This window comes from Magnolia sinica, chromosome 4 (genome assembly GCF_029962835.1).
Source record: "Magnolia sinica isolate HGM2019 chromosome 4, MsV1, whole genome shotgun sequence".
Classification (NCBI taxonomy): Eukaryota; Viridiplantae; Streptophyta; class Magnoliopsida; order Magnoliales; family Magnoliaceae; genus Magnolia; species Magnolia sinica.
Genome location: NC_080576.1, coordinates 80505213 through 80529916, shown reverse-complemented (window position 1 = coordinate 80529916; position 24704 = coordinate 80505213). Strand labels below are relative to the sequence as shown.

At 44.1% G+C, this 24704-nt stretch overlaps 1 protein-coding gene across 1 annotated transcript; it reads left to right on the top strand.

Moving 5' to 3' along the window:
• Window positions 1-20869: 20869 nt before the first annotated feature.
• Window positions 20870-21556, top strand: LOC131244187 (uncharacterized). The gene has a single exon (XM_058243833.1). It carries the CDS (start codon window positions 20870-20872, stop codon window positions 21554-21556), a length of 687 nt encoding a protein of 228 aa, XP_058099816.1.
• The last annotated feature ends 3148 nt before the right edge of the window (window positions 21557-24704 follow it).

Below are 24704 nucleotides of genomic sequence, written 5' to 3'. Positions count from 1 at the left end.
CGTTGAAACTCTTTAGTTATGGGAGTTTTCTCAACTTTTATTGTTTGTATAAGTATGGTTGAGGCTTCTGGAACTAGAAAGAGGAAATCCCCACCTCTCCAGGAGATGCTACTCTCCGAACCTCCTCGAGTAAAAATTATTACTCAGAAGAGGAAGGAGACTCCTCAAGTCGAGGTCACTCTCATTACAGCTCAAGACGTCGCTCCCGAGGTCGAGGTTGTAACTGCCTCTGAGGCTGGGGTCGCTCCTACCTCAGCAGTCTGACCTGTTGTCATTTCCACTCAAGCCCTTGAGATGCCCCCGACTACCTCCAGACATCCTCTCATGGCGGGGGGAGAAAGAATTGGAGAGGCTGCGATCGCGATCCCCTCTTCTTCCGAACACGAGGGGGTTGGACCGACTGCTAGAGACATGTACTCCCCGCCAGGGGATGGAGGCGCCGCGATGGCCGAGGCTCAAGTCTCAGCGGCTAGTGGCGTTGGTGAGGTGGCAGGGTCTACTCCTTTCCCCGAAGCCGGAAGACTTCCACCGGGCTATCACTTGTCCAGCTTGGTTAACTGGGCAACCAAGTATGCCCCTAAGGAGGAGATTGTTGAACTTTTCACTCATCGCCATGAGTCTTTCATCAATGAGCTCGCCTCTTTCTATTAAGGTAACTTTCATGCGCAATTCTTCTCTTACATCATTCTGAATTGCTCTTAACCGTTTCCTTGGCTTAGTCCTTACCTATGCTTCTGTCGACTCGGGAGAGACTATGTGAAGTGACCAGGAAGGATGAGAGATTGAAACTCTCCGAAGCGAGGTTGATGCACTTCGGCAGGAGCGAGAAAAGTTATGTAGCTCGCTGGTAGAGGAGAAGGTGAGGAAGTTGTTGTACCAAGGGGACATCAATGAGCTTCAGGCCTATTGTGATGTTACTGAGTCCGAGCTTGTGAAGATCAAGGCCTATCTCGGCTCAGTGGAGGAGGATAATGCTCGATTGGCGACTGAGTTAGGGCAAGCTAAGGTTGATACCGCTGCAGAGCTGGAGATCGAGGTCGAGAAAGCTAAGGTGGCCCAGCGAGTTTGAGGCCTCGGTCGCCTTGATGATCACCATTGCTGTTGAAGAATACAAGTCTTCAGCGGAAAGGGTTGCTGAGGCTGACAAGTTCTACTACTGCGGCTACAACGCTTGTATATACGACGTCTGAGACCTTTATCCAAATCTCAGCCTTAATGCCCTAACTGCTGACGATGCTGGGGAGAAGCAGGCTGAAAGTGCTCCTTCCAGCTGAGCCCCTGGCTTCGAGGCTCCTCCTACCACTCGATCCCATCCCCCAACTAGTTAGTCTGCACATATTCTTTTTCTTAATATCTTTTGGTCAAATTTAAAGGATATGATAACACCTCGGTGTTATTTTGGATGCTGTCGAATGATGATCTTTGAATATCGATGGCTGGATGATGGTTTTTGAATATTGATGGTTGAATGATGATTGATGATTTATGGTTGTTAATTTGTCGAATGACGAGCCAACCTCTTCTATAAGAGTCTGCTCGCCAAAGGGTTCTGTCTCTTCACATGAGAGATGGTCCTTTGTAGCATATTCGAAAAATGAGTCGACCAGTCTTGTCCGACGACTGACTCTTCCACAGGACCTTATTCCTCATGGGGTCCCCTGTAGAATACATAGAAAAGAACTGGACACTTTTCTGTAGAAAGATGCATCTTTTATTATAATTGTAGATTTCTGATGAGGTGGGACGACCCTTACATTGATCCCTTCAAGAGTAGTAAATTTTCAGATGCTCGGCATTCCACAGGTGCGACAGGGGATGCCCTTCCAAGTTCTTGAGTCGGTAAGAATCGGGCTTCGCCGAGCTGACAACTCGGTAAGGACCTTCCTAGTTAGGTCCCAAAGATCCTACCCCTGGTTCTGACATGTTTTGGAACATGCAACATAGGACTAGGCCACCCGGTCGAAAACACCTTGTTTTGATCTTAGAGTTGTAGAAGCAGGCGACCCGTTGATGCTGTAAGACCCGTATCCCAGACCATACCATTCTGTAGACTCTCGCAATCCTTCCCATCGAATTCCAGCGACCTGCGATTTGTAACCGGCGTTTGCGTGCAACTCTAAGTTGCATCCTATATATTTATGTCGATTCAACTAGAAACTTGTACCCTAGCGATCACGCCGTTATCGCGGCTCCAATGCCGTGTCTCGCGCACCGATGCGATACCTAGGCCAGGTGTTGTGGGCCCACATTTATTTCAAGGAAAACGCCGTACGTTGTAAATCCCAAGAGAATTTCTACCAAATATCAAATTAATCAATCAATGTACAAGTCAAATGCATATCCCATCAATACCCATCCCTCTCTTACCAACAAGGCATGGCAACCTATACCTCTCTCATCCAAAGTCAACTCTCTCTCTCCACCCATCCCTTCCTTACACCCATCACCCATCACTCCATCCCTTTTCATCCCATCACTTCTCTTTCTCTCTCTCTCTCATTTTCTCTCTTCACTCTCAAGCTCCCAAGGAGAGCAACCGTCCAAGCAATTCCCATAGAGAAAGAGCCAAGTGTGGCCCACTTCCCTACCTTAAAAACTCTCATCTCTACCATCCAACCTTCATCATCTAACCTTAAAGAGCTAGCTTAGAAGCCAAGGAGTCCAAGGAGCAAAAGAAGGAGTGATATAGGTGGGTGATTTTAGGATATCCACCGTTGATTTCCATTTAAGGGTTCACTTATGATGGGACCCACTTTGATGTATGTGTTGTGATCAAAGAGGGGCCCATAGTGGCGGGGTCCCTCCACTACACTGTCTCTCTCTCTCTCTCTCTCTCTCTCTCTCTCTTCCTTTTTGTATGGTGATGATGATGATGAGGTGTGTGGCCCACCTAGTGTGTGTGTGTGTGTGTGTGTGGCCTACCATGATGTGTTATATCCATGTCATCTACCCGTGAGGCCCATCTTGTTGGTCTGTCCAGAGGACGGGCTTGATGCCTGACCGTCTAAACAGGCCTAGTTAAAGAGGAAAAACATAAATATCACCTTTATTTAAAATCTGGTGGGTCCCACACATGTGGACCCACCCCATGCACACGTTATATCTGGACCGTCGATCTGCTACCCGGTCAGCAGCCTTAGCTGCTGTATTGACGCCAACAAAATTTTGTGGGCCCCATCATGAAATATGTGTTAGATCCAAGCCATCCGTCTGTTTTTAGGACAGTGGGCCCCATTGCTGATTGACGTCAGCAAGCTTGGTGGGCCAGCATGATGTATGTATTTTATTCAAATCATCCACCCATTTGGAGGCGTGGGCCCACCCCACACTTGGGATACGTGTGGGGGTGGGACCCACCTTGGTGTATGTGTTTTAAATCCACACTGTCCGTCCAGCGTCTAGGGTCTGGACGTTGGACCTTTTTCCAAAATAATAATAATAATATAATAAATAAATATTATAATAATATATTATATATGTGTATATATATATATATATGTATGTGGTGGGCCCCATGTGGGACCCACCTACTGGACGGATGGCTGGTGTACCCGCGTGAGGTATGTGTTACATCCAACCATCCATCTGTTGGACGCGTAGCCTCAGTTGCTGTTCAACGTCAGCAAGTTCTGGGCCCACCATGATGTAGTGTTGAATTCACACCGTCCAAATCTGGATGGTGTTATGTAGGGCCGACCGTGATGCATGGATCTCATTCACGCCATCTAGCTGATGGGCATGGGTCCACCGCGATGTAAATGTTTTATCCACTCTGTCTACTCCATGGACCTAGACCACACCATGATGTATGTATTTTGTATCCACACTGTGGATCCGTGGGACCCTTAATGCATGACTTCTATCTGCACCATCCATTTACCAGATCACGGGCCCACCTTGAGGATTGGCTATCCGGATTGTCCATCTGGGTCCCACATGACGTATGTGTTCTTCCAGCCGTCTATCACGTGGACCCATGGTATATGTGTTTTATCCATACCGTCCAGCCATTTGTGGAGATTATTTTATGGCAGAGAATGAGATAGATATAAATTTCAAGTGGGACCCACCTTTATGTGTTTCATCCACTGTCCAGCCCATGGATGGTGGGTCCCAGCCTGATGTAAGTGTTTTATTTACACTGTCCATATGACGGTGGACCCTACCAGTGATATATGTGTTTTATATCCCAGCCATCCATCCCTTCCTGGACAGTGGACCCTGCTTTGATGTATGTGTTTTATACACTCCGTCCATCTGTCTTAGACATGGGGCCCACCCCACATGTGTGGGCAGGTGGGACCCCCCTTGATGTATCTGTTTTATATCCACACCCTTCCATCTGGACGGGTGGTGTGGGACACACCATGATATATGTTTTTTTCTCCTCGCCATCCATCTGTTTGCTGTGGGGCCAACCATAATGTTCATGTTTGATTCAAACCGCCCATATGTGAGGCCCAACTTGATGTGTATGAGGCCCATTTGATGAGGTACAATGTGATGTATATGAGGCCCATGTGATGCAACCCATTGTGATATGAGAGGCCCATATGATGCGGCCTAGTGTGACGTATGAGAGGCCCATTGTGATGTGTTTGAGGCCATTGGGTTGTGGCCCATTGTGATGTATACAAGGCCCATGGGACGTGGCCCATTAATGTATATGAAGCCCATGTATTGCAGCCCATTTGATGTACTTGAGGCCCACATGATGAGGCTTGATGTGATGCATACGTGGCCCATGAGTGATGCCCATAGTGATGTATATTAGGCCCTTAAGTGAGGCCATGGGCCCACTATACGTTTGGCTCTATCAGGGCCACTCCTTAGGAGCAATGTTGGTTAAATGTTCACATTGATGGGCAATGATGCTTAAATGTCCACATCGTGACCTTCTCTTAAGCCCTTTGTTAGGCTGATTATCAAGGCCAATTATCGATGTCGATTATCTAGGCCGATTATCGATGCCGATTATCGATACCGATTATGAGTATGTGACAGCATAGCATCATACATGCCCATACGCATCATCTTCATGCTTGTGATAAGATGAGGTTGACCATTGCATATGCCTTCTTACAAGTTGTTTATGGGACTACCTGATAGGCGGTGTTGTCCCACATAAGCGCACGGTACGCGTAAGGTTAATACATGACTAGATTGGATGACTCATGCATCTTGCGTTGTGTGATGTGGTTACTATACGCTCTAACAACATAAGGGTCATGGCCTCCACAGGCACATCGTAGAAGGCTGGATTGGATACCGAAAATACTGTTATTAGCATCGAGGTGCCACAGATGTCCCTGGGTAAAAATTCCTAAACCCGATAATACCAGAGGATGACTCCAACATCGAGAACGAGTGGATACATGAGCATATGAAGGCCGAATACAAGAGGTCGCGTCTCCCACTGTATTGTGGTCTGTTGGAAGGGGGTGTGGCCTTACCCTCCCGAGGATAAAGGGCAATTGCTAGGCTGACTATGACCAGCTCATAAATGGGTCTGCTATCGACGTGTCGGATAAGTATTGACAGATTATTGACCAGGCGGATAGTGAGGTTTCTTACGCTTACTTGGACTATGCGCTTAGGAAAGGGACAGTGTCATTTGGAGTGTATTAAACCCCGGTGATTATCCAGAGTGAGAATTGTACTGATATTTAATGCTCTAGTGATGAGCTACATTGATATGTGGATTTGGATGAGGATTAGTATGCTTGAGTAGCACCTCGTATCGTATGACCTTGGTATGGCCGACACCATTCATGCCTTACATTGTATGGCCTTAATGTGGCCGATAGTATTCATGTCTTACATCTCACGGCCTTGATGTGTCTGATAACATTCATGTCTTGCATTGCCTAACCTTGGTACGGCTAATAGCATTCATGGACTTGCCAGTATATTCCGCATTACTCTGATATTGCATTCTGAGCACGCTTATATTACGCACACACTCTCACCACCTTCTAAGCTTTTTATAAGCTTATGCATGATTGATGCCTGTAGGTGACGCCAGGATGCAGCCATAGCTTAGTAGAAGCAGGAGCGTGCAGTCGAGCATCAGGAGTTTCCGTTATTATTATCATTGTATTTTCCCTTTGTGCGCATTGTAATTTAAAGTTTTTTTATCATAGTGGATTTTGTGATTGTTGAGGGTCGAATATTGCATATCAGACCCCGATTACTACCTGATTTTACGTACACGATAATGCCTAATATTATAATTTAATCGTGTTTTTGTTGCAGGATGTAATAAGGAGCTTTGATTGAAAAAGAGTATTAAAAGCATGGATTTAACGCTCCGAAGTCACCAAAGCAAGGAATGGACTCCAGGAGACCGAGATCGATGGATATATATATGCCAGAGATCCGAGAAAATTGAGAAACTGAAGCTTAAGTGGCCTGAAAGTTAGTCAAAATGCAAGATCACAAGGTTTCCACCATCCACTCGGCTCGAAACTTCATACATGGCCTGAGGACCATAAATTAACCGTACACGTCAAATTTCAGCCATTAGATCCTCGTGGAAGTAGGCCAACAGAGAGATCAGAGGACAATAACCATTAAGAAAGCATCTTGGACATCCTTGGGAGATCTGGACCCAAACTGAACTGATGGAAAGAGCACGAAAAATGGTGGGTATTTGCCAAATTCACTTCTTTTGGATGATGCAGTAGGGAGAAACGAACGATGGACGTTTCTAGAAGGCAGAGTGGCAATTCTGTAAATATAACGAAATTCATATGCATGCATGCACGTAAGCAAGAGGTTTGCTTCAACGTTCTGTATCGACTCATCACTAGTTGATTGTGTGGCCCACCTAGAGTTTGGATCTACTTCATACTTTGACCCATAGGCTTATACTTTATTAAGAAAATGATGAGCGGAGTAGATCTTTGAAAATACCATCAAAAGTGGACCCCACCTATTTTTTTTTGCGAAAAACATCCAAATTGAGAAGTTTCGCACGTCCAGTGATGGACGTGTTCCACTGGGTTTTGACAGTGGGCCCCATCCATCATTCCATTAGATGATTTGACCCGTCCATTTGCTCTGGAGAATGGCCAAGACCCTGGATATGATTCCTTTCTGGTCCCATACAAGCGATCGTGTGAATTTCTTATCCAAACGGAAGACGGACGGTGCAATGAAACGTTCCGTGGGCCACACCGAATCTAACCCAAAACCAGTCAATTCTACATAGTTTTTCGAGCAGAATCTAATGGACGGCATGGATCTTTCACCTGACACCAAGAAGTGGGGCCCACCAACATCCAGCGTAAGCTCTATTACGCACGCACGTCTTCTGCTATGCGTAAAGGCTACGCACACAAGATGTTGTTGCCTATAAGAAGAAAGAGAGTAGAGGGATGGGGGCATCCAAGCTTGGCGTGGGCAGCCGTGGAGGCCAGGAGATTGGAACGTGAAGACAGGGAGAAGAGAGAGAAGTTTTTTTTCCTTTACTTTTTCTTTTGTTTATTTGTTTATTTTAGCCCATTCATGTGTGGCTAAACCCCTTAGCTAGGGCTAAGAGGTGAAGCCTGTAGCGAGATGGGAGATACTATTCAAGCTTTTAACTTAAATTCATGAACTGAATTTGATTTGTGTTGATTATTAAAGGAATGTTTTTCTTAGTCTTTAATGGTCTGTTGTGACTGAAATTACAATGGGTCTGCAATGGCTTTGAATATTTCTTTTTCCCATTTTGATGTTTATGAGATCAGAAGCCCTGTTGTTCACCATCGTCTCCTAGGCATGGTTGGATGATGGTACCCTTCCTAAATTTCATTCACTGATTGATTGGTTGGTAATTAGTTTAATCCTGTTGTTTGCTTTGTCTCTTGGGCATGGTTAGATGATGGAATCCATTCTAATTTATATACTTTTCATCTCTTGAAAATCAGATCAAGTAAGTTCAGTTTAAATTCCATAATTCTGGATGCAGGCATAAGATCTCCCTGATCCCTACAAGTGGATCCTCTGAATCCCTAGTTTACTTCCTCTAAATTACTTAAGTTTTAGATTAGTGTTCACTCTTATTACTCAAATTACAACTCAAATTAAATTTCGTCTCATTCTAGTTTTAGTTCTAGTTAGTTTCAGACAACGTACAGATATCAGTCCCTTGGGATTCGACCTCGGTCTTATCGAGTTTATTACTACATCACAACCCTATACTTGGGGAGTGAACAGTGATGGTATCTTGGTTATTGTTCATGATTTATGCATATGGTTATGCTTATTACGGAATAAATTCATGTTGAAAAATCCTCCTTATAGGATCCCAAGATCGAAACCTAGTATATGGGTACCGAGAGCCGAGAATGGGGTATTACGGAGATTGCTGGCGCTTGATTCAACGATCGGGAATTTTGTGAGCCCGTTTTTTGAGTTTGGGGCGTGACAGGTGCTGAGCTGCGATTAGTAACCTTACTATATCTCTTAATTCTTCAATCAAGTCGAGGCTTATCGCCATTTACTCGGCATTTTGCCTGTCATGATATGATTGCACTCAGGCAGTGGGGAGTCCTATCTCGACTGGGATAATTGGTTCAGCATCATAAGAAAGGGAGAATGGATTTTCTTCGAGCTATAGTCATGTATGCCCGCAACACAAATGGGAGCTCGTCGGTCCACGCTCCTTTTACCTTTTCTAACTTTGTCTTGAGATGACCTTTTATTATTTTATTGATTGCCTTCGCTTGACCATTTGACTGAGGATGCCGAGGTGAAGAGTAGGCATTCCTGATGCTAAGCTTTTGACACATGCTTTTGAACCTATCATTATCAAATTGCTTCTTGTTGTCTGAGACAATGGTGTGCGAGATGCCAAATTGACAAACAATATTCTTCCAGATGAAGTCTGTTACCTTCTGCTTAGTGATCTTGGCGACAGGCTCGGCTTCGGCCCACTTGGTAAAGTAATCCAGTGCCACGATCACGTACTTGGTCTATCCCTTGCCTTGGGGCAGAGGGCGGATGATATCGATTCCCCACTGAGAGAACAGCCAAGGTCCACTCATGGGGGTCAGTTCTTCTGCCGGCTATCTAGGGACAGCTGCGAATCTTTGCAGTTGTCATACTTTCTAGTAAAATCCCTGGAGTCAGCTTGAATCGTCGGCCAAAAGTATCCCTGATGAATGATCTTTTATGCCAAAGCTCTGCCTCCGGAATGATTTCTGCATATTCCTTCGTGGATCTCCTTGATCACATACTCTGCCTCGTCAAGTCGCAAACACCTCAGATACGGCTAGGAAAATCTCTTCTTATATAAGGTATCTCCGATGATAGTATATCGTGCTGATCTAATCCTTAGGCGTCAATCTTCTAACCTTTCCTTATGAATCTTTCTGTCCTTGAGGAACTTGACTATCGGGTCCATCCAGCTCGGGATCGCCTGCACGGGTTGGATGACTTTGTGACTGTCGATGCTCGGCTTACTCAAGAACTGCACCGGGACGAATCTCGGGATTCTCCCTTTAGTCGCCGAAGCAAGCTTGGCAAGCGCGTTAGCCCAAGAATTCTCGACCCTTGGTATTTGGCTAATGCCACACTCCTGGAACTTCCCCATTAGCCTCCGAGCTTCACTCATGTAGGCTACCATTCTAGCTTCTTTCACCTCATACTCTGATGATACCTGATTTATGACGAGCTGAGAGTCACACTTGATGTACAGAACTCGAACCCCAAGGGTGGCTGCTAACATGAGTCCGGCCAATAAGGTTTTATACTCTGCTTCATTGTTTAAGGCTCGAAACCCGAGCCTTATCGGGTACTAGCTTGTCGTCGCATCAGATGTGACTATAACGATCCCTGCTCCTCCTTGCTCTAAGTTCTATGAACCATCTACGAACAACGTCCATTTATCCTCTGCCTTGGTCTCCCTAGCAGACTGCGAAATAAGGGGGACTGCGAGGTTCTCGGCCGAGCATGTGGGTGCGTCTGATCTAGATTACCTAGTCTCACTATTTTGAACGGTGAACTCCATTATAAAGTCGGTCACTACCTGGCCTTTGATGGCTATCCTCGGCCGATATTCAATATCAAATTCGCTGAGCTCAACTACTCACTTAATGAACTGCCCAAACACTTTAGGATTTTGCAGCATCTGTCGAAGGGGTTGATCTATGAGGACAATTATGGAGTGTGCTTGGAAGTACAGGCGTAGCTGACGAGCTGAAATGATCAGAGCTAAGGCGAGTTTCTCCATATCTGGATATCTTGTTTCTGCTAGGACCAACGCCTTGTTGACATAGTAGACTGGGTATTGTTTTCCTCCAGACTCTCTGATGAGAGCCGAGCTGACAGCCGAGGAAGACATGACTAAATAGAGTAACAATAGTTCTCCTTTCTCTGGTTTAGACAGTAACGGGGGTGATCCCAAATACTACTTCAGTTGCTGGAAAGCTTGCTCGCACTCAAGAGTCCACTTTGCCTTCTTACTACCCTTCAATTGTCAAAAAAAAGGGAGGCACTTGTCCATGGCTCTCGAGATAAAGCGGTTGAGTGCGGCTACTCTTCCTGTGAGGCATTGGATCTCCTTCAAATTCTGAGGTGAGCTCATATCCAAGAAAGCCCTTATCTTTTCTAGATTAGCCTTGATTCCCCTCTGACTGACTTGAAAACCGAGGAACTTACCCGAACCCACACCAGATGCACATTTGGTTGTGTTCAGTCTCATCTTATACTTTTAAAGGATGGAGAAAGCCTCAGCCAAATCCGATGTTTGGTCAGCTGATCTGACACTCTTCACTAGCATGTCATCGACATAAACTTCCATGGTCTTGCCAATTTTCTGGGCGAACATCTTGTTTACCAGTCATTGATAGGTTGCCCCTACATTTTTTAACCAGAAGGGCATGACCCAATAGCAGTAGAGTCCTTTGTATATGACGAACACTGTCTTCTATTTATTCAAGGGGTACATAGCTATCTGGTTATAACCAAAGTATGCATCCATGAACGTTAGGAGCTCGTGTCCGGCTGTGTTATCGACCAGTTGATCAATCCTCAGGATAGGGAAGCTATCCTTGGGACACGCCTTGTTGAAGTCAGAGTAATCTACGCAGACTCGCCATTTTTCGTTGGCTTTTTTGATGAACACAACATTGTCGATCCAGTCGGGGTAGTGGACCTCTTCTATGAAGCCAGCGTTGAGGAGTTTGGTAACCTCCTCAGTAATCACTATGCATCTCTCGGGCTCGAAAGCCCTCCTCTTTTTCTTGACTTGCTTATGTTCTGGATCCACATTCAGTCTGTGGACCATACCATAGAAGCGATGCCCGACATGTCCTAGTGGGACCATGCGAAGACATCTCTATAATGTCGCAGAAAATTCAACATCTGATTTTGCTACTTGGCATTCAACGATGATCTGAGCTGGACAGTTTTGGTCGGATCAACGTCATCGAGCGAGAAGATCAAGATGTCTTCCATAGGGGAAGTCTCCTTTGAGGTGTCTTCTATGGGATTAAGCATACTGATTGTGAAGGTTTTCTTTGCTGAGCCCTTTCTGACTGCTATCGAATAGCACCACTGAGCCTCTCGCTGATCACATCTAATGTAACTGACTCCCCCGATAGCAGGGAACTTCATCAGCAGGTGGTACGTGGATACCACTGTCCTCATGGTGTTAAGAGACAGCCGTCCAATGATGACATTGTGTGTCAACGGTATGTTTACCACCAAGAAGTCCACCACGGGGTGACTTGGTTCTGTCCTTCTCCTGCTGTGACCGGGAGAGAAATCGCACCTTCTGAGATAACCTTGTCGCCCGTGAAGCCGTACAACGGGGTTTGGACTGGTCGGAGGCATGACATGTCAATGCTCATCTTATCGAATGCCTTGGAGTACAAGATATCAGCTGAGCTCCCAGTGTCAACCAGGATGCGGTATACCTTATGATTGGTTATCGTCATTGCGACTACCAAGGCATCATCATGATGATGCTGAATCCTGTGCATGTCATCCTCTGTGAATGTTAGACTGCACGGACTCACTCAGAGCTCCTTTCTCGGCCTATCGGCTAAACGGATGTAATGCCCGAGGTTAATGCTTCGAGCATGAGCTTTACAGGCCTGGTTTGAGTCACCGACTTCGGACGGACCACCATATATTGTCCGGATCTTAGTACCATCATCCATGGCTCTGCCCGGCTGCTCGTCCTTCCAAGTCTGATTCTCTTCTTTTATGTACCGATGCAAGTGCCACTTGTGGATGAGGGTCTCGATCTCTTCCTTCAAGTTGACACAATCACTGGTGTTATGCCCATGGTCACGATGAAAGCGACAATATCTTCGTTTATCTCGCTAACCCGCTTCCGTCTTCATGCAACTTGACCAATGTAATAGCCTTTTGTCTTGGATTGAATCGACTTTCGGGTTTTCTATTTGGCCTTTGGCTGCGAGACAAATCCTCATATGATCTCTTCCTGCTCGTACTAGGTTGAGATGGGACATCCTCACATTTCTTGTCCTTGGATGGGTGCTCCAAGCTTTGGGCACATTTCTGTGAGCTAAAGAACTCTTCGCCGTTAGTATATTTCTGAGTTCGATTTATGAGATCGCTCAGAGTGGTCGGGGAATTCTTCCCTATTGAGAAGAGGAACCTCCCATCTTTGAGTCCACCGATCATTGCGGTCAGAGCCATCTTGTCGGAGTAATTGTCGACCTGCAATGCCTCCTCATTGAACCGAGAAATGTGGTCTTTCAATGATTCTCCACTCTTCTGCTTGAGGGTGTGTAGGTGAGTCAACGGCTTTCGACTCTTCTTCCTGACAATGAACTACATCAAGAAGGCTCTACTGAGCTCAGGAAACATACTGATTGACTTTAGCTTGAGTTGTTGGTACCAGCTTCTCGTAGCCCCCGTGAGGGTTATTGAGAATGCTCTGCACATCATCTCCTTTGACACTGACTAAATCTGCATCTAGGAGCAATAAGACTCCATGTGTTCAATCAGATCTCCAGAACCTGAGTATTGACTGATGGGGGGCATCCTGAACCTCAGAGGTATTACTGCACTCATGATTTCACTAGTAAATAGAGGCTCGGTATCCTCCATCATTGCTTCTACTATAGTCGGAGTCTGCATCTAGTGATCCCGCTGCATGCTCTTAATCTGGTTTCGGAGTTCGTTACGCTGGGCTTCACATGGATCTTTGTTCTTAGCGACAGTTTCATGAGGAGCTTCAACCTCGGGCGTCCTACCCCTTCTCCAACTCATGACGGAGGTCAGTCAAGGCTAAGGCTGAGGTCTCAGACACATAAGTCGGGACCCTGGTTACTGCATTTCAGATGTGAGTTGGGGCCCGAGCTGATAGACTCCGAAATGCTCTTGCTTGCGAAATTACAAGGACAGTTCACTCTGCTGCGACTAGAGCGGCCTCCCCTTGATCGGGTGGTGGCTGCTGTCTTACCGCCTGCTACTGCTTCATTTGGTTAATTTCGTTAACCAATGCCTGCACTTGGTTTTATAGTGCTCGGTACTTGCCTCCTCTGCTCTGAGTCCACTGAGACAGTCCTGTCGGGGCTGATTCAGGATGAAGTACCGAAGATGAATGTTGTTGCCCAGTGGGCTTGAGTTCGGCCGCTAGTACTGGAAGTGGTTTCCTCTTTCCCTTAGCCATTTTTGGCAAAGTTACAAAGGCTTTTTGTATCGATTTCCTTCAGATGGTGCTAAAATGTTGGTGCAAAATTTTGGTTCACCCTCGCCAAGCCCTATAAGCCTGTACAAAAAAAGGACAAAGGAGAGCCTAGCTAGAGCAGGGGACCCTCCAATGCCAAAGTCAGGCTAGGAATCTGGGTCTAAGTAGTGTATGTAGGGCTTAAGGTGTGAGATATTATGTACTTGTTCCTGTGTATTTTACCATTATTTATACCTTTCAATTGGAGCAGACGTATCCGTCTTTCTCGACACGATCTTGGCCTCTAACCACAATCAATGCACATGCTGATTGTAGACAGTTATGTAGTTATTCCGAGATTGTGTGTCGGTAGTTACTGCTCATGTGTTACTGGGGATGATTCTTCAATAAGATCATGGGTCACATCTCTACATGAGTCAACTTATTAGTTTTTGTGTCCACACCCTTGCTGCTTAGTTTGATGAGTGACATTGGCGCTGCGTATTGGGGCTAAGTTCGAGCTTACTTTAAGCGGATGAAGTCGAGTTGAGTATCATCTCGTCGAACCTCGCTACTCGGAGAGCACTACAACTCCAGTACAATTCCCTCTGACTGAACATGCTCTAGATTTTCCCATAACAAGGCTCATGCCTTATAATGAGATGGCAAAATAGATGGATGGCAAGGATATACAGTAAATACATGTAAGGACCAAACCTAATCCGCTCAACAAAATGCTATGTGGACGACCAAGTGATGTTTCAGTGAAATCCAATCCCTTGATCACCACTGTATATGGATAATGTTAGTACATTAACCCAAAAATTGAGGAAGCGGATTGGCTGGTGTCCAACACCACCCACAGACCTAGTTGACGTGTTAACGTTAGAGGTGTACACGAACTGAGCTAGCTCGGTTAGCTCGCTTAACTCGACTAGAAAAAGTTGGATTTGACTCGGTTCAAAGCTGAGTTTGAGTCGAGTCGAGCTAATTTTTTGAGCTCAAAAATGAATTCGAGCCGAGTTTTGTAGACACCCCACCCAGGCTAGCAACTTCATAAGGCATGGATGATCCTTAGGAACTGAACGTGAACCCCACACCCTAGCCCAAACCTCAACCAAATCGAACCTAAGTCACCCAATTGCCTGTTTCCGAACCATTTCCAAACCAATTATGAGCCCTAACCAAAACATCTTTAAAATCCAAAAAAAATCCAAAGCCCAAAATAAAGCCCACAAGCTAAAGTTCGGAGTCAACAACGTCTGGGCGGTAATCGGACTACTACCAGCAGTAATCCAATTATCGCCCTCTCTCTACAAATGTGCCCTCTAAGCACACAACTATTCCTCACTCCTAAAGTCAACTCTCCCATATAATTAACCCCAAAACTTACCTTATTTACCATCCTACCAAGCTCAAGAGCCTATAAGGGAATGCCATGTGGCATTACCCTTCTCTCAACCAATCACAAACCACCAAATCATCCTTTACCCTCCAAAGTCCTAAGAATTACTAAAATGTAATCCGAAAAGGCTATAAATACCCTTCCTTTCTCTCCATTTCTCATCAACAAATAACCAACAAAAGCCTTACAAAGAAGGCGAGTAAGAGAGAGCGAAAGGAGTGCCCAAGTTTCCAAGCTCTCATCCTCTTAAGCCTTCTTTACCCTCTCATTACTACTTAAGTCAAACCTCCCAACCATGGTGCATCCAAACATCTAAGCCATTTTCAAGCGCAGTCCAAAGATTGTACAATCATCAGTAACATCTAAACTTCTTCAATCACATCATTACTTCCCCTCTCAACCCCCTTGCTTCTCTAAGTTGCCATTAAGTGTATGCTTTGTGACTTACATCCTATCACATCAGAAACTCATGGTAGCCTAGTCCTATTTTTAATGATATTTAGCATCATCATATCTACCTAAAAACTCCTTTAGACATTCTTTGGACATATGCTCTGTGGCTTGCCGGAATTCTGGACGTTCCCATATCAGAAATCTAAGTCTGCCTTGTCCCATTTCAATATTATCCCTTGAGACCATTTTACCACGCAAAGTAGAGATTATACACTCGTACGAGCAGAGAGGGTGCCTAACACCTTCCCTCTTTATAACCAAGGTCCCATACTCAGAATCTTAGGTCGCAGATCAGGAGTCAACTTAAAGCAATTGAGTCCCTGGATTCTCTAGCTTTACATATTCTGTAGGCTTTAGCTGATTGTGGGATTTTGAGTTAAGTGGCAAGTGGCGACTCCAAGCCTATTTGCATCACAATCCAAATCGGCCTAATCACCCCCTTCACAAACTCAAATTAGCATAGGCACCGATTTTCAATATCCACAGAATGGTGACTCCACTGAGGAATGCTAGTTCGCACTAGTGAAAGATCCAACTTGAAGGAGTGTGGTAATCTAATCTTAAGGGATATTCCTAAAAAAAATATTTACCTCTTTTGCCTAAATTGATCTTTGGCTCACACTTGTTTAGACATCAACTTCTGCTATGACTACCTGATCTCACACAGCGATGGCTAGCTAAGAAGAAGAACCGGCAGCCTTGCCAGCTCCTGAAGCACCAGCACCAACACCTCCAACAAATCTAGTAGATGCACCAGCTTCTGTAACCATGAGTGAGACGGCTCAAAATCTCAAGGTAATGCAAGTGTTATTACTCCGCATGGCCACATCAGGCCACTTTACTTAAGATAAATAAAATTGAGGGGAAGTCCATCGGATATGGGAAATGGAAACGACAGTGCTCCCATACAACACACCACAAAAGTAAACAATATCGTGGTAGCTACTCAAGGCAACCAATATACTCTTCAACAAGAGCAACACCAAACCTAACAATACAATTCACAGCAACCCCAATAAGGATATCAGTCACAGCCGCCCCAACAGTATCAGTAATAGCCAAGGGGGAATACACAGTACTCGTACCAAAACAAACAAGTAATGTTAGCCAGGAAGTTCACTCCATTAGTACAAACATACAACCAGATCATGACAATGTTAGTGTAAAAATAACTTCTCACACCACTCCAACCCCGGCCTCTGCCAAACCCCTTACCACCCAGCTACAATGAAAATGAGCACTGTGCCTATCATCAATCTCTTGGCCATCCTACGGACCGATGCTTCACTTTGAAGCACATGATCTAGGATTTGATCAAAAGCTAAAAGATTAGGATCACCCCTCAGGCCAACACTATGGCTCAAGTTAACATTCTCCAAAATCCCTTGCCATCACATCAAGCATGACCTAGCTCGTCGGGCTCCTCTACCATCAACAACATCGAGGAAGGACGTCATTCATACTCCCCTCCTCATTAATCCATACATGCAATCATATCCGACCCGATAAGTTGGCCATGGGAGTACCAACAGACGCCCCCACTCGGGCCTCAAGTATTCCTAGAAGCAGCACCAGCAGCAGAGCCTATCATTCTCCAAGGGGCACCCCCAGTATCAAATTCCACATCTCAAAGCTCAAACAGGTCAAAATCCAAACCTCTCATCTTACAAGGAGGACCTCTCATCCGCTAGTCTTACAAGGGGTACCTCTTGCTTGGGAACAATTCCCCTCTTACCCCATCAATTGTCACATGCCAGAAGGACTCCTCTCCCACAGAACACACCCCAAAGAAGGGAGGAGAATCCTATCACGAAACAACCAAATCCCCAGGAAAACTTAGTTGTATTCCAAAGAAGATTACCATGTCCACCATAAGGCACACCAAAACCGATAACACCATCCCCGCCTCAAACTCCTCAAGTTTCAGTGTTCTTGGAAGGAAGGACAGTTCCCTCCTATGACGCAAAAGCAGTCCCATGACATTGCCCTGAGTGCACCGAGGTCGACAACATGAAACCCAATGGGAGATGCTTCCAGAGAGACAACTAGAATCGAAATGAAGCCCGATGAGCTCTCTCAGGAACTGGTAATAAGACTAAAGCCGCCTACGATTTAGCGAGTCAGCTTAAAACCATTCCTGCACAGATCTCCATTTGGGAATTATTGTGTACATCAAGGTTACACCGAGAAATATTTACAAAGACCTTAAATGATGCACACATCTCTCCGGATGTACCACCCGAAATGATTGTGCGGCTCCTTGCACCACAGGCAATCACATTTACAAATGACAAGCTACCACTAGAGGGCCGCAAACATGGGCGCTCACTCAATATAGCTGTTTGGTACAGGGATCTTAAGGTCCCTCTATGCCTCATTGATAATGGATCAAGCCTGAATGTTTGCCCTCTGAGGATTGCTGATCTTCTTGGAATCGAAGCCTCCTCCTTTAGGCCTAGTAACATGAGTGTCAGAGCCTTCGACACTTCCCGAAGGCAAGTAGAGGCAAAGATAGACTTAGAGATACAAATCAGACTAGACATATCAACAATCACTTTCTAGGTCCTTGATATCTCTGCTTCATTTAACCTTTTATTGGGATGACCTTGGCTCCATGCCATCAAGGCTATCCCATCAACTCTCCACCAAAGGGTTACATTTTCTTCTAGGAATAGAGTCATTTCTGTTTTAGTTGAACCTGAGATCATCTTACCAATAGCGGTCACCGCCCCAGAACCCGATATCTTGGTAATTGATATCCAGCATGTGGAGGTTGACATATCATACCATAGTTTCGAGTTCGAGACTGTGAATTCCATCACTAATCCCTATCCTCTCGCTCCAGAATATGTCATCCCTCCCGCTGAATGTCAAATTCGCAACTATGGTACCGAATTTCATAGGAATGATACAATAGTAAGACAAGCAGTGGCAAACGAACGAAGGCAAGGACTAGGTACCGACCTTCGCCAGAGAAGTAGGTCGTAAGGCCCAAAAAGAGACAACCATTCAAGTGCACACCCATTCGTTCGTCAAATCTGGGGTGGTTTGTGGGGACAAGGTGCCTACTTTGGAAGAGCAATTCCGAAGGTTGAAATTATCAAAAACTATAATCAGGAATCAATCTGGCCACCAATACGATGGGATAATATCATCGGGACTCCAAAGGAACATTCGATGCAAGGGGCAAGACCACGCGACTCATCGGGTGGAGACATTAGAGCGGGACCACCCGCAAAGAACTGTGACCAAGGGCAAGGGGCGCCCTTTGCAAAATCAACAGACAAGGATGGAGAATCACCCATCTCCATCATCAGTCAGGGAGAGAACCGCCCGCCGGTTAGTCAAAGTAGCAAGGGGCAGAAGTAGCACATCCATTAGACTGAAAAAAGGAAGTGACTTTCCCTTGATTGATCAGACGTCAGGATTTCACAGGAGAGCAGAATGGAGGAGCTAGAAGAGCTCCAATTTTTTAATAAAGAGACGAGGGAAATGGGTCAGACACAGATTCTGAACCCAGCCCAGTTGACATCATGGTCATTGGGATGGATGACACATCAAGACTATTAGATCATGCCAGCAGGAATAAAAGGGGACAGGAACAAAATTGGTCAGTTATTCCCCTGACAGTTGAATCACCCGGTAAGCCATCCAAGGGTACTGGTCTAAAAAAACACCAATGTAAATAGCGATTGGCATCTCAAACTAGGACAGGATCAATCATGGTTTGCAGTACCGTCCTGTTCGGGGTACCTTGTAGCAAAATTTTTTTTAAAAAATCAGAAAACCCCCAAATGTTAAAAACACTAGATATTTCATAAAACATAAAAAAAATCGAAAACCCTTCAAAAATAAAAAATAGTAGAAAACCTTTCAAAACTCACAAATGTGCCAAATACATTTATTCCAACCATTGTATTTAAAGTCGACTCATATGATTTTGATCTAGAGTTAGATTTCAAACTCATGGGTTTGGATGAAGCTTAAGATAAGGAAAATGATGACCCAACTCCTGAGCTAGAGGACTCCCTCAGAAAGTTCAAAATCAAGGCCAATGTCGTTGTGGACGATTTCAAAATTGTGAACTTAGGATCCCCAAAAATCTCTAAAGAAGCGCTCATTGGTAGGTCCTTACCTCAGGAATACAAGTAGAGAATGATGGAGTTTAGCTAAGATTATCCAATTTTGCATTCTCTTATGAGGACATGCTTGGGCTCGATGAAGAACTGGTAGTACATCGCCTGCCAACAAAGCTCAAGATGAAGCCAGTCAAACAAAATCTCCAGAGGATGAAGCCAGAATGGGCTCTGAAAGTCCGTGATAAAGTCATCAAGTAATACAACGCGAGATTCCTAGTAATCTCCAACTACCCAGAATGACTGGCAAATATTGTACCAGTTTCGAAGAAGGACGACAAAGTCAAGATGTGCATCAACTTCCAGGATCTGAACAAAGCTAGTCCCAAAGATGATTTTCCGCTACCTCACATCGACACACTGGTAGATAATACAATAGGACACAAAATTTTCTCATTCATGGATGGTTTCTCTAGCTACAATCAAATTAAGACGACCATTGAAGACCATGAGAAGACATCCTTCATCACTCCTTGGGGAACCTTCTACTATCGAGTTATGCCATTTGGGTTGAAGAATGCTAGGGCCACATATCAGCGAGCTATGACTGCTCTGTTCCATGACATGATAAACAAGGAAATGGAAGTCTATGTAGACGACATGATCGTCAATTCTTGCACAATCGAAGGACACTTTGAAGATCTCAAAAAACTCTTTGATCAACTGGAAAATTTCAAGCTTCATCTCAATCCTCAGAAATGCGTCTTCCGTGCAACAGAGGGCAAACTGTTGGGCTTTATTGTCAACGAAGACGGTATCAGGGTTGATGAAACCAAGACAAAAGCCATCATTGATATGCCACCTCCAAAGACTAAGAAGGAAATCTAGGACTTCCTGGGGAGGATACAATACATCAGCTGATTCATTGCTGAGCAAACGCCCATCTGCGAGCCCATATTTAAGCTACTTAAGAAGAATTCGCCAAAAGAATGGAACGACGATTGTTAAGCGGCCTTCTACAAAATCAAGTGGTACCTGTTAAATCCTCCAGTGCCGATGCCACCTATATCGGGCATGCCATTGTTGCTCTATATTTTTGTCATAACAAAAGCAATTGGATGTGAACTCGGCCAACACGACATATCGGGAAGGAAAGAACAAGCGATCTATTACTTAAGCCAAAGATTCACTAGCTATGAGTCTAAGTATTCCAGCTTAGAGAAAATGTGCCTTGCTCTAGTTTGGACAACACACCAGCTTCGACAATATATGATCGCCTATCCAATCCTTTTGCTTACTTGCATGGATCCATTAAAGTACCTGTTCGAAAAGTTAGCATTAGCAAGAAGAATCGCGAAATGGCAATTACTACTCTTTGAGTTCGACATCACTTATGTGACTCAAAAAGCAATCAAGAGGCAAGCACTGGCTAACCACCTAACAGCACATTCCCTGCCCGATTATCAACCGTTGAAGTCCTTCTTCCTTGAAGAGGACATCCTCCTTATCAAGGAAGAAGAAGAAAGGAAGGCAGAAGACTGGACCCTCTTCTTCGACGGAGCCTCCAATTCAAAAGGGAGCGAAGTAGGAGCAATTCTTTACTCCCCCGACAATGTCCCAATTCCCATCTCCATGCATTTAGCATTTAATTATACAAACAATATGGCTAAATATGAAGCATGCATCACTGGTCTAAAAGAAGCCATCATCCTCAACCTAAAAAGGTTGTGGGTCTTCGGAGTTAAACAACTCATCATCAATCATACAAATGGTGAATGGAGGACCAAAGATGAAAAACTAATCCCTTATTACATCCTCGAAAACTTGATCAAGGAGTTCAATGAGGTCACATTCTCATACATGCCCCGAGTTAAGAATCAGTTCGTAGATGCACTCACCACCCTCATGTCAATGCTAGAGATTCCCAAAGCAATTTTCAACTGGGAACTTACTGTGGAGCTTCAAAAGGAGCCTGCCTTCTGCCTGTAAATTGATGAAGTAGAAGTCTCACCTAGCAATCGTCCCTGGTACACGGACATCAAAAGGTATCTGGAGCATAAAAAATACGCTGAAGAAGCTACACCCACAGATCATCGCACCATTCAGCGACTAGCAGCCCAGTTCACTATTAGTGGACGTATCCTCTACAAACGATCCTTCAACCAAGTCCTTCGATGTGTGGATGAAATAGAAGCGGCCGAGATTATGTCAGAGATCCATGAAGGAGTATGCGGCCCACACATGAATGGTCACATGATGGCGAAAAAGATTTTGCGACTCGGCTACTATTCGCTAACAATGGAGACAGACTGTTGCCAACGTGTCAGGAAATGTTTCAAATGTCAGGAACACACAAATCAAATTCATGTAGTTGCTTCTGAACTTTACAACCTGACTACACCCTGGCCTTTCTCTATGTGAGGCCTCGACATCTTCAAGAAAGTCAACCCAAAAGCTTTAAACAATCACGAGTACATCTTGGTGTCAATCGATTACTTCACAAAGAAGGTAGAAGTAGCATCCTATACCACAATCACAGCATCTCACGTGGTGCAGTTCATGAAGAACAACATCATTAGCTGGTACAGAGTCCCTCATGCCATCATTATGGACAACAGGTCGCCCTTTGTCAATAAAAGGATGGACAAATTCCTCAAAAAAATTTAAGATCCAACGCCATCGATCAAGTCTCTATCACCCTCAAATGAATGGTGGAGTCGAAGCTGGAAACAAAACAATTATCAAGATACTTGAGAAGATGGTCATAACATATCGCAATTGGTCTGAGATGCTCCCATACGCACTTTGGGCTTATCAGACGTCTGTACAGTCTACTACAGTTGTAACTCCTTTCGATCTCACATTCGGAATGTAGGAAGTACTACTAGTCGAAATCAAAATACCATCTCTCCGAATATTGCTGGAAAGCAAAATCAAAGAAGGCGAGTGGCAACAAGTAAGATACAATCAACTGCACCTGGTAGATGAGAAGTGCATGCGTTCGCTTAGTCACTCACAATGCTACCAAAGAAGGATTGCTCGAGCCTACAACAAAAGGGTTTGGAAGAGGAGCTTCAAGATAGACGATATGGTCATGAAGCGCATCTTGCCACCACACCTACCAGACCCTAGAGGCAAGTTCAAGCCTTCCTGGTATGGATCGCTGATCATCCGTGAGGTGCTTCCAAGAGGTGCCCTTCGGCTCACCAAACTGAGAGGAGAAGATCTTCTGTTCACAACCCCAAGTGTAGGGTCGTGATGTAGTAATAATCTCAGTGAGACCGAGGTCGAATCCATAGGGACTAATCTTGTGTGTATTCTGAAAGTAATTAGAACTAGAACTAGAAGAAGATGTGAATCTAATTCTAAAGTAATTGAGAGAGTAATTATGATTAAAGTAATTAAAACTTAAGAATTCAAAGGTGGGAACTAGGGTTTCCAAGAATCTACTTGTAACAATCAAGGTGATACTATGCTTGATTTAAGGACACAACTGGAATCGAAGTCCTATCTTATCCAGTTGGAAGAAGAGACGGTCAGATATCTGAACTTCTCATGAATTTAGTCATCAAAGAAGGAGAATTGGGAAGATTGGAAGGGATTCTGTCACCTAACCATGCCCATGGGACGATGGTAAACAACAGGATTTACCAATCCATCAATCTCAAAATAGGAAAGGACGATATTCAAAGCTATCGCAGATCTATTGTAATTTGTCATAACAAATCATTAAAAACTAAAAATATTCCTTATAATCAAACTAGAATCAATGAGAGTTCAATATAAACATGAATCAAAGCAATAAAAACATCCCATCATGCTACAAGCTTCACCTCTTAGCCCTAGCTAAGAGGTTTAGTCAACTATAGACATGATTGAAACAAAGTCTCTTAAATAAAATATGAAAATAATTAAGGAAGAAGAAGAAAAACTCTTGGCGACGACTTCACCATCCTTTTGCTCTGCTCCTCAAACCTTAGCAGATGCTTAGAAACTTTTATTTATAGTTGTGCAACTCCAACTTTCACACCGAGTTGGAAAATTCCAAAAACTGCATCAAATTTACGCAGTTCGTGCAAAATTTGCGTAACCTTAAACTGGTCAAGGACAGCCTTCGACTGGTCAAGGATAACGGGAACTTAGAGGATTTTGATGGCTAGATTTCGAGTTAAAGTTCCTTCGACTAGTCGAGGGAGAGCTTACACTGGTCGAAGCAGGGTTTAGTCTAGTCGAAGTAGGCAGATTTTTAGGGTTCTTTTTCTTCACTTCAAGTCTTTGATTCTCTTCATTTCTCACTTGGTTTTCTTGGATCTTTGGCATGTGAGTTCTTCATTCTTGGTCTCATAAAATCTATTCTTGGCTTTGGTGATTCTTAAGCATTAAATTCATGCTTTTAACATCCTTTTCAATCCAAGCTCTTAAATTCACCTTACAACACAAACATGATTAAAATAGAACATTAAGCATTATCATGTTCATAAAACTAAGTAATAAATGGGGGATAATATGTAATATTTAACCCTCAACACAATCTCCAACCAGCGTTTTGCTAGTCCTAAGCAAAGTATGCATGAAATAAACCTCAATGCTCAATGTCCAAAACCTCTTTAAGAAAACAATCTTTTGAACACTCAAGCATGAATGGATAAAATTAAAATACGAAAGTGAGATTTTGAAAACCTAGAGCCGAATCATATAAGTGATCTATTAAATAGATTCTTTATCAATCAAATTAGAGTATAAGTCTATATATCATGTTCTTTAATGTGCTCCATAAGAATCAACTTACTTTTCATAAAAATACTATCTTTTCATCATGCTAGCCATGCTCATCACTTTAAGATTGGTTTGAAACTCAAGTACTGATTCCGAACTTATCCCCCTCCCCTTCTTTTTTCAGTTTTTGATTTTATATCGACGGTCAATTTTTATTTATTCTTTTACAGACCATGCATTATTTTTACATTCTTTTCTGGTCTTTTCATCATACATGACTTTTTTGTCGATTTCCTATTTTTTTAACTGATTCTTTTCTTCTTTTAAAGTGGATTAAATTCTCCAGACTTGAATCTCACCATCTACCAATGATTCACAGACTAACAATCAGAAATTCTAGAATGTCTTACCAAAGGCAAAT

Excerpts from the sequence above, each read along its gene's own strand:
- LOC131244187 (XM_058243833.1), top strand. The coding sequence starts at position 20,870 with ATGGATCCATTAAAGTACCTGTTCGAAAAGTTAGCATTAGCAAGAAGA.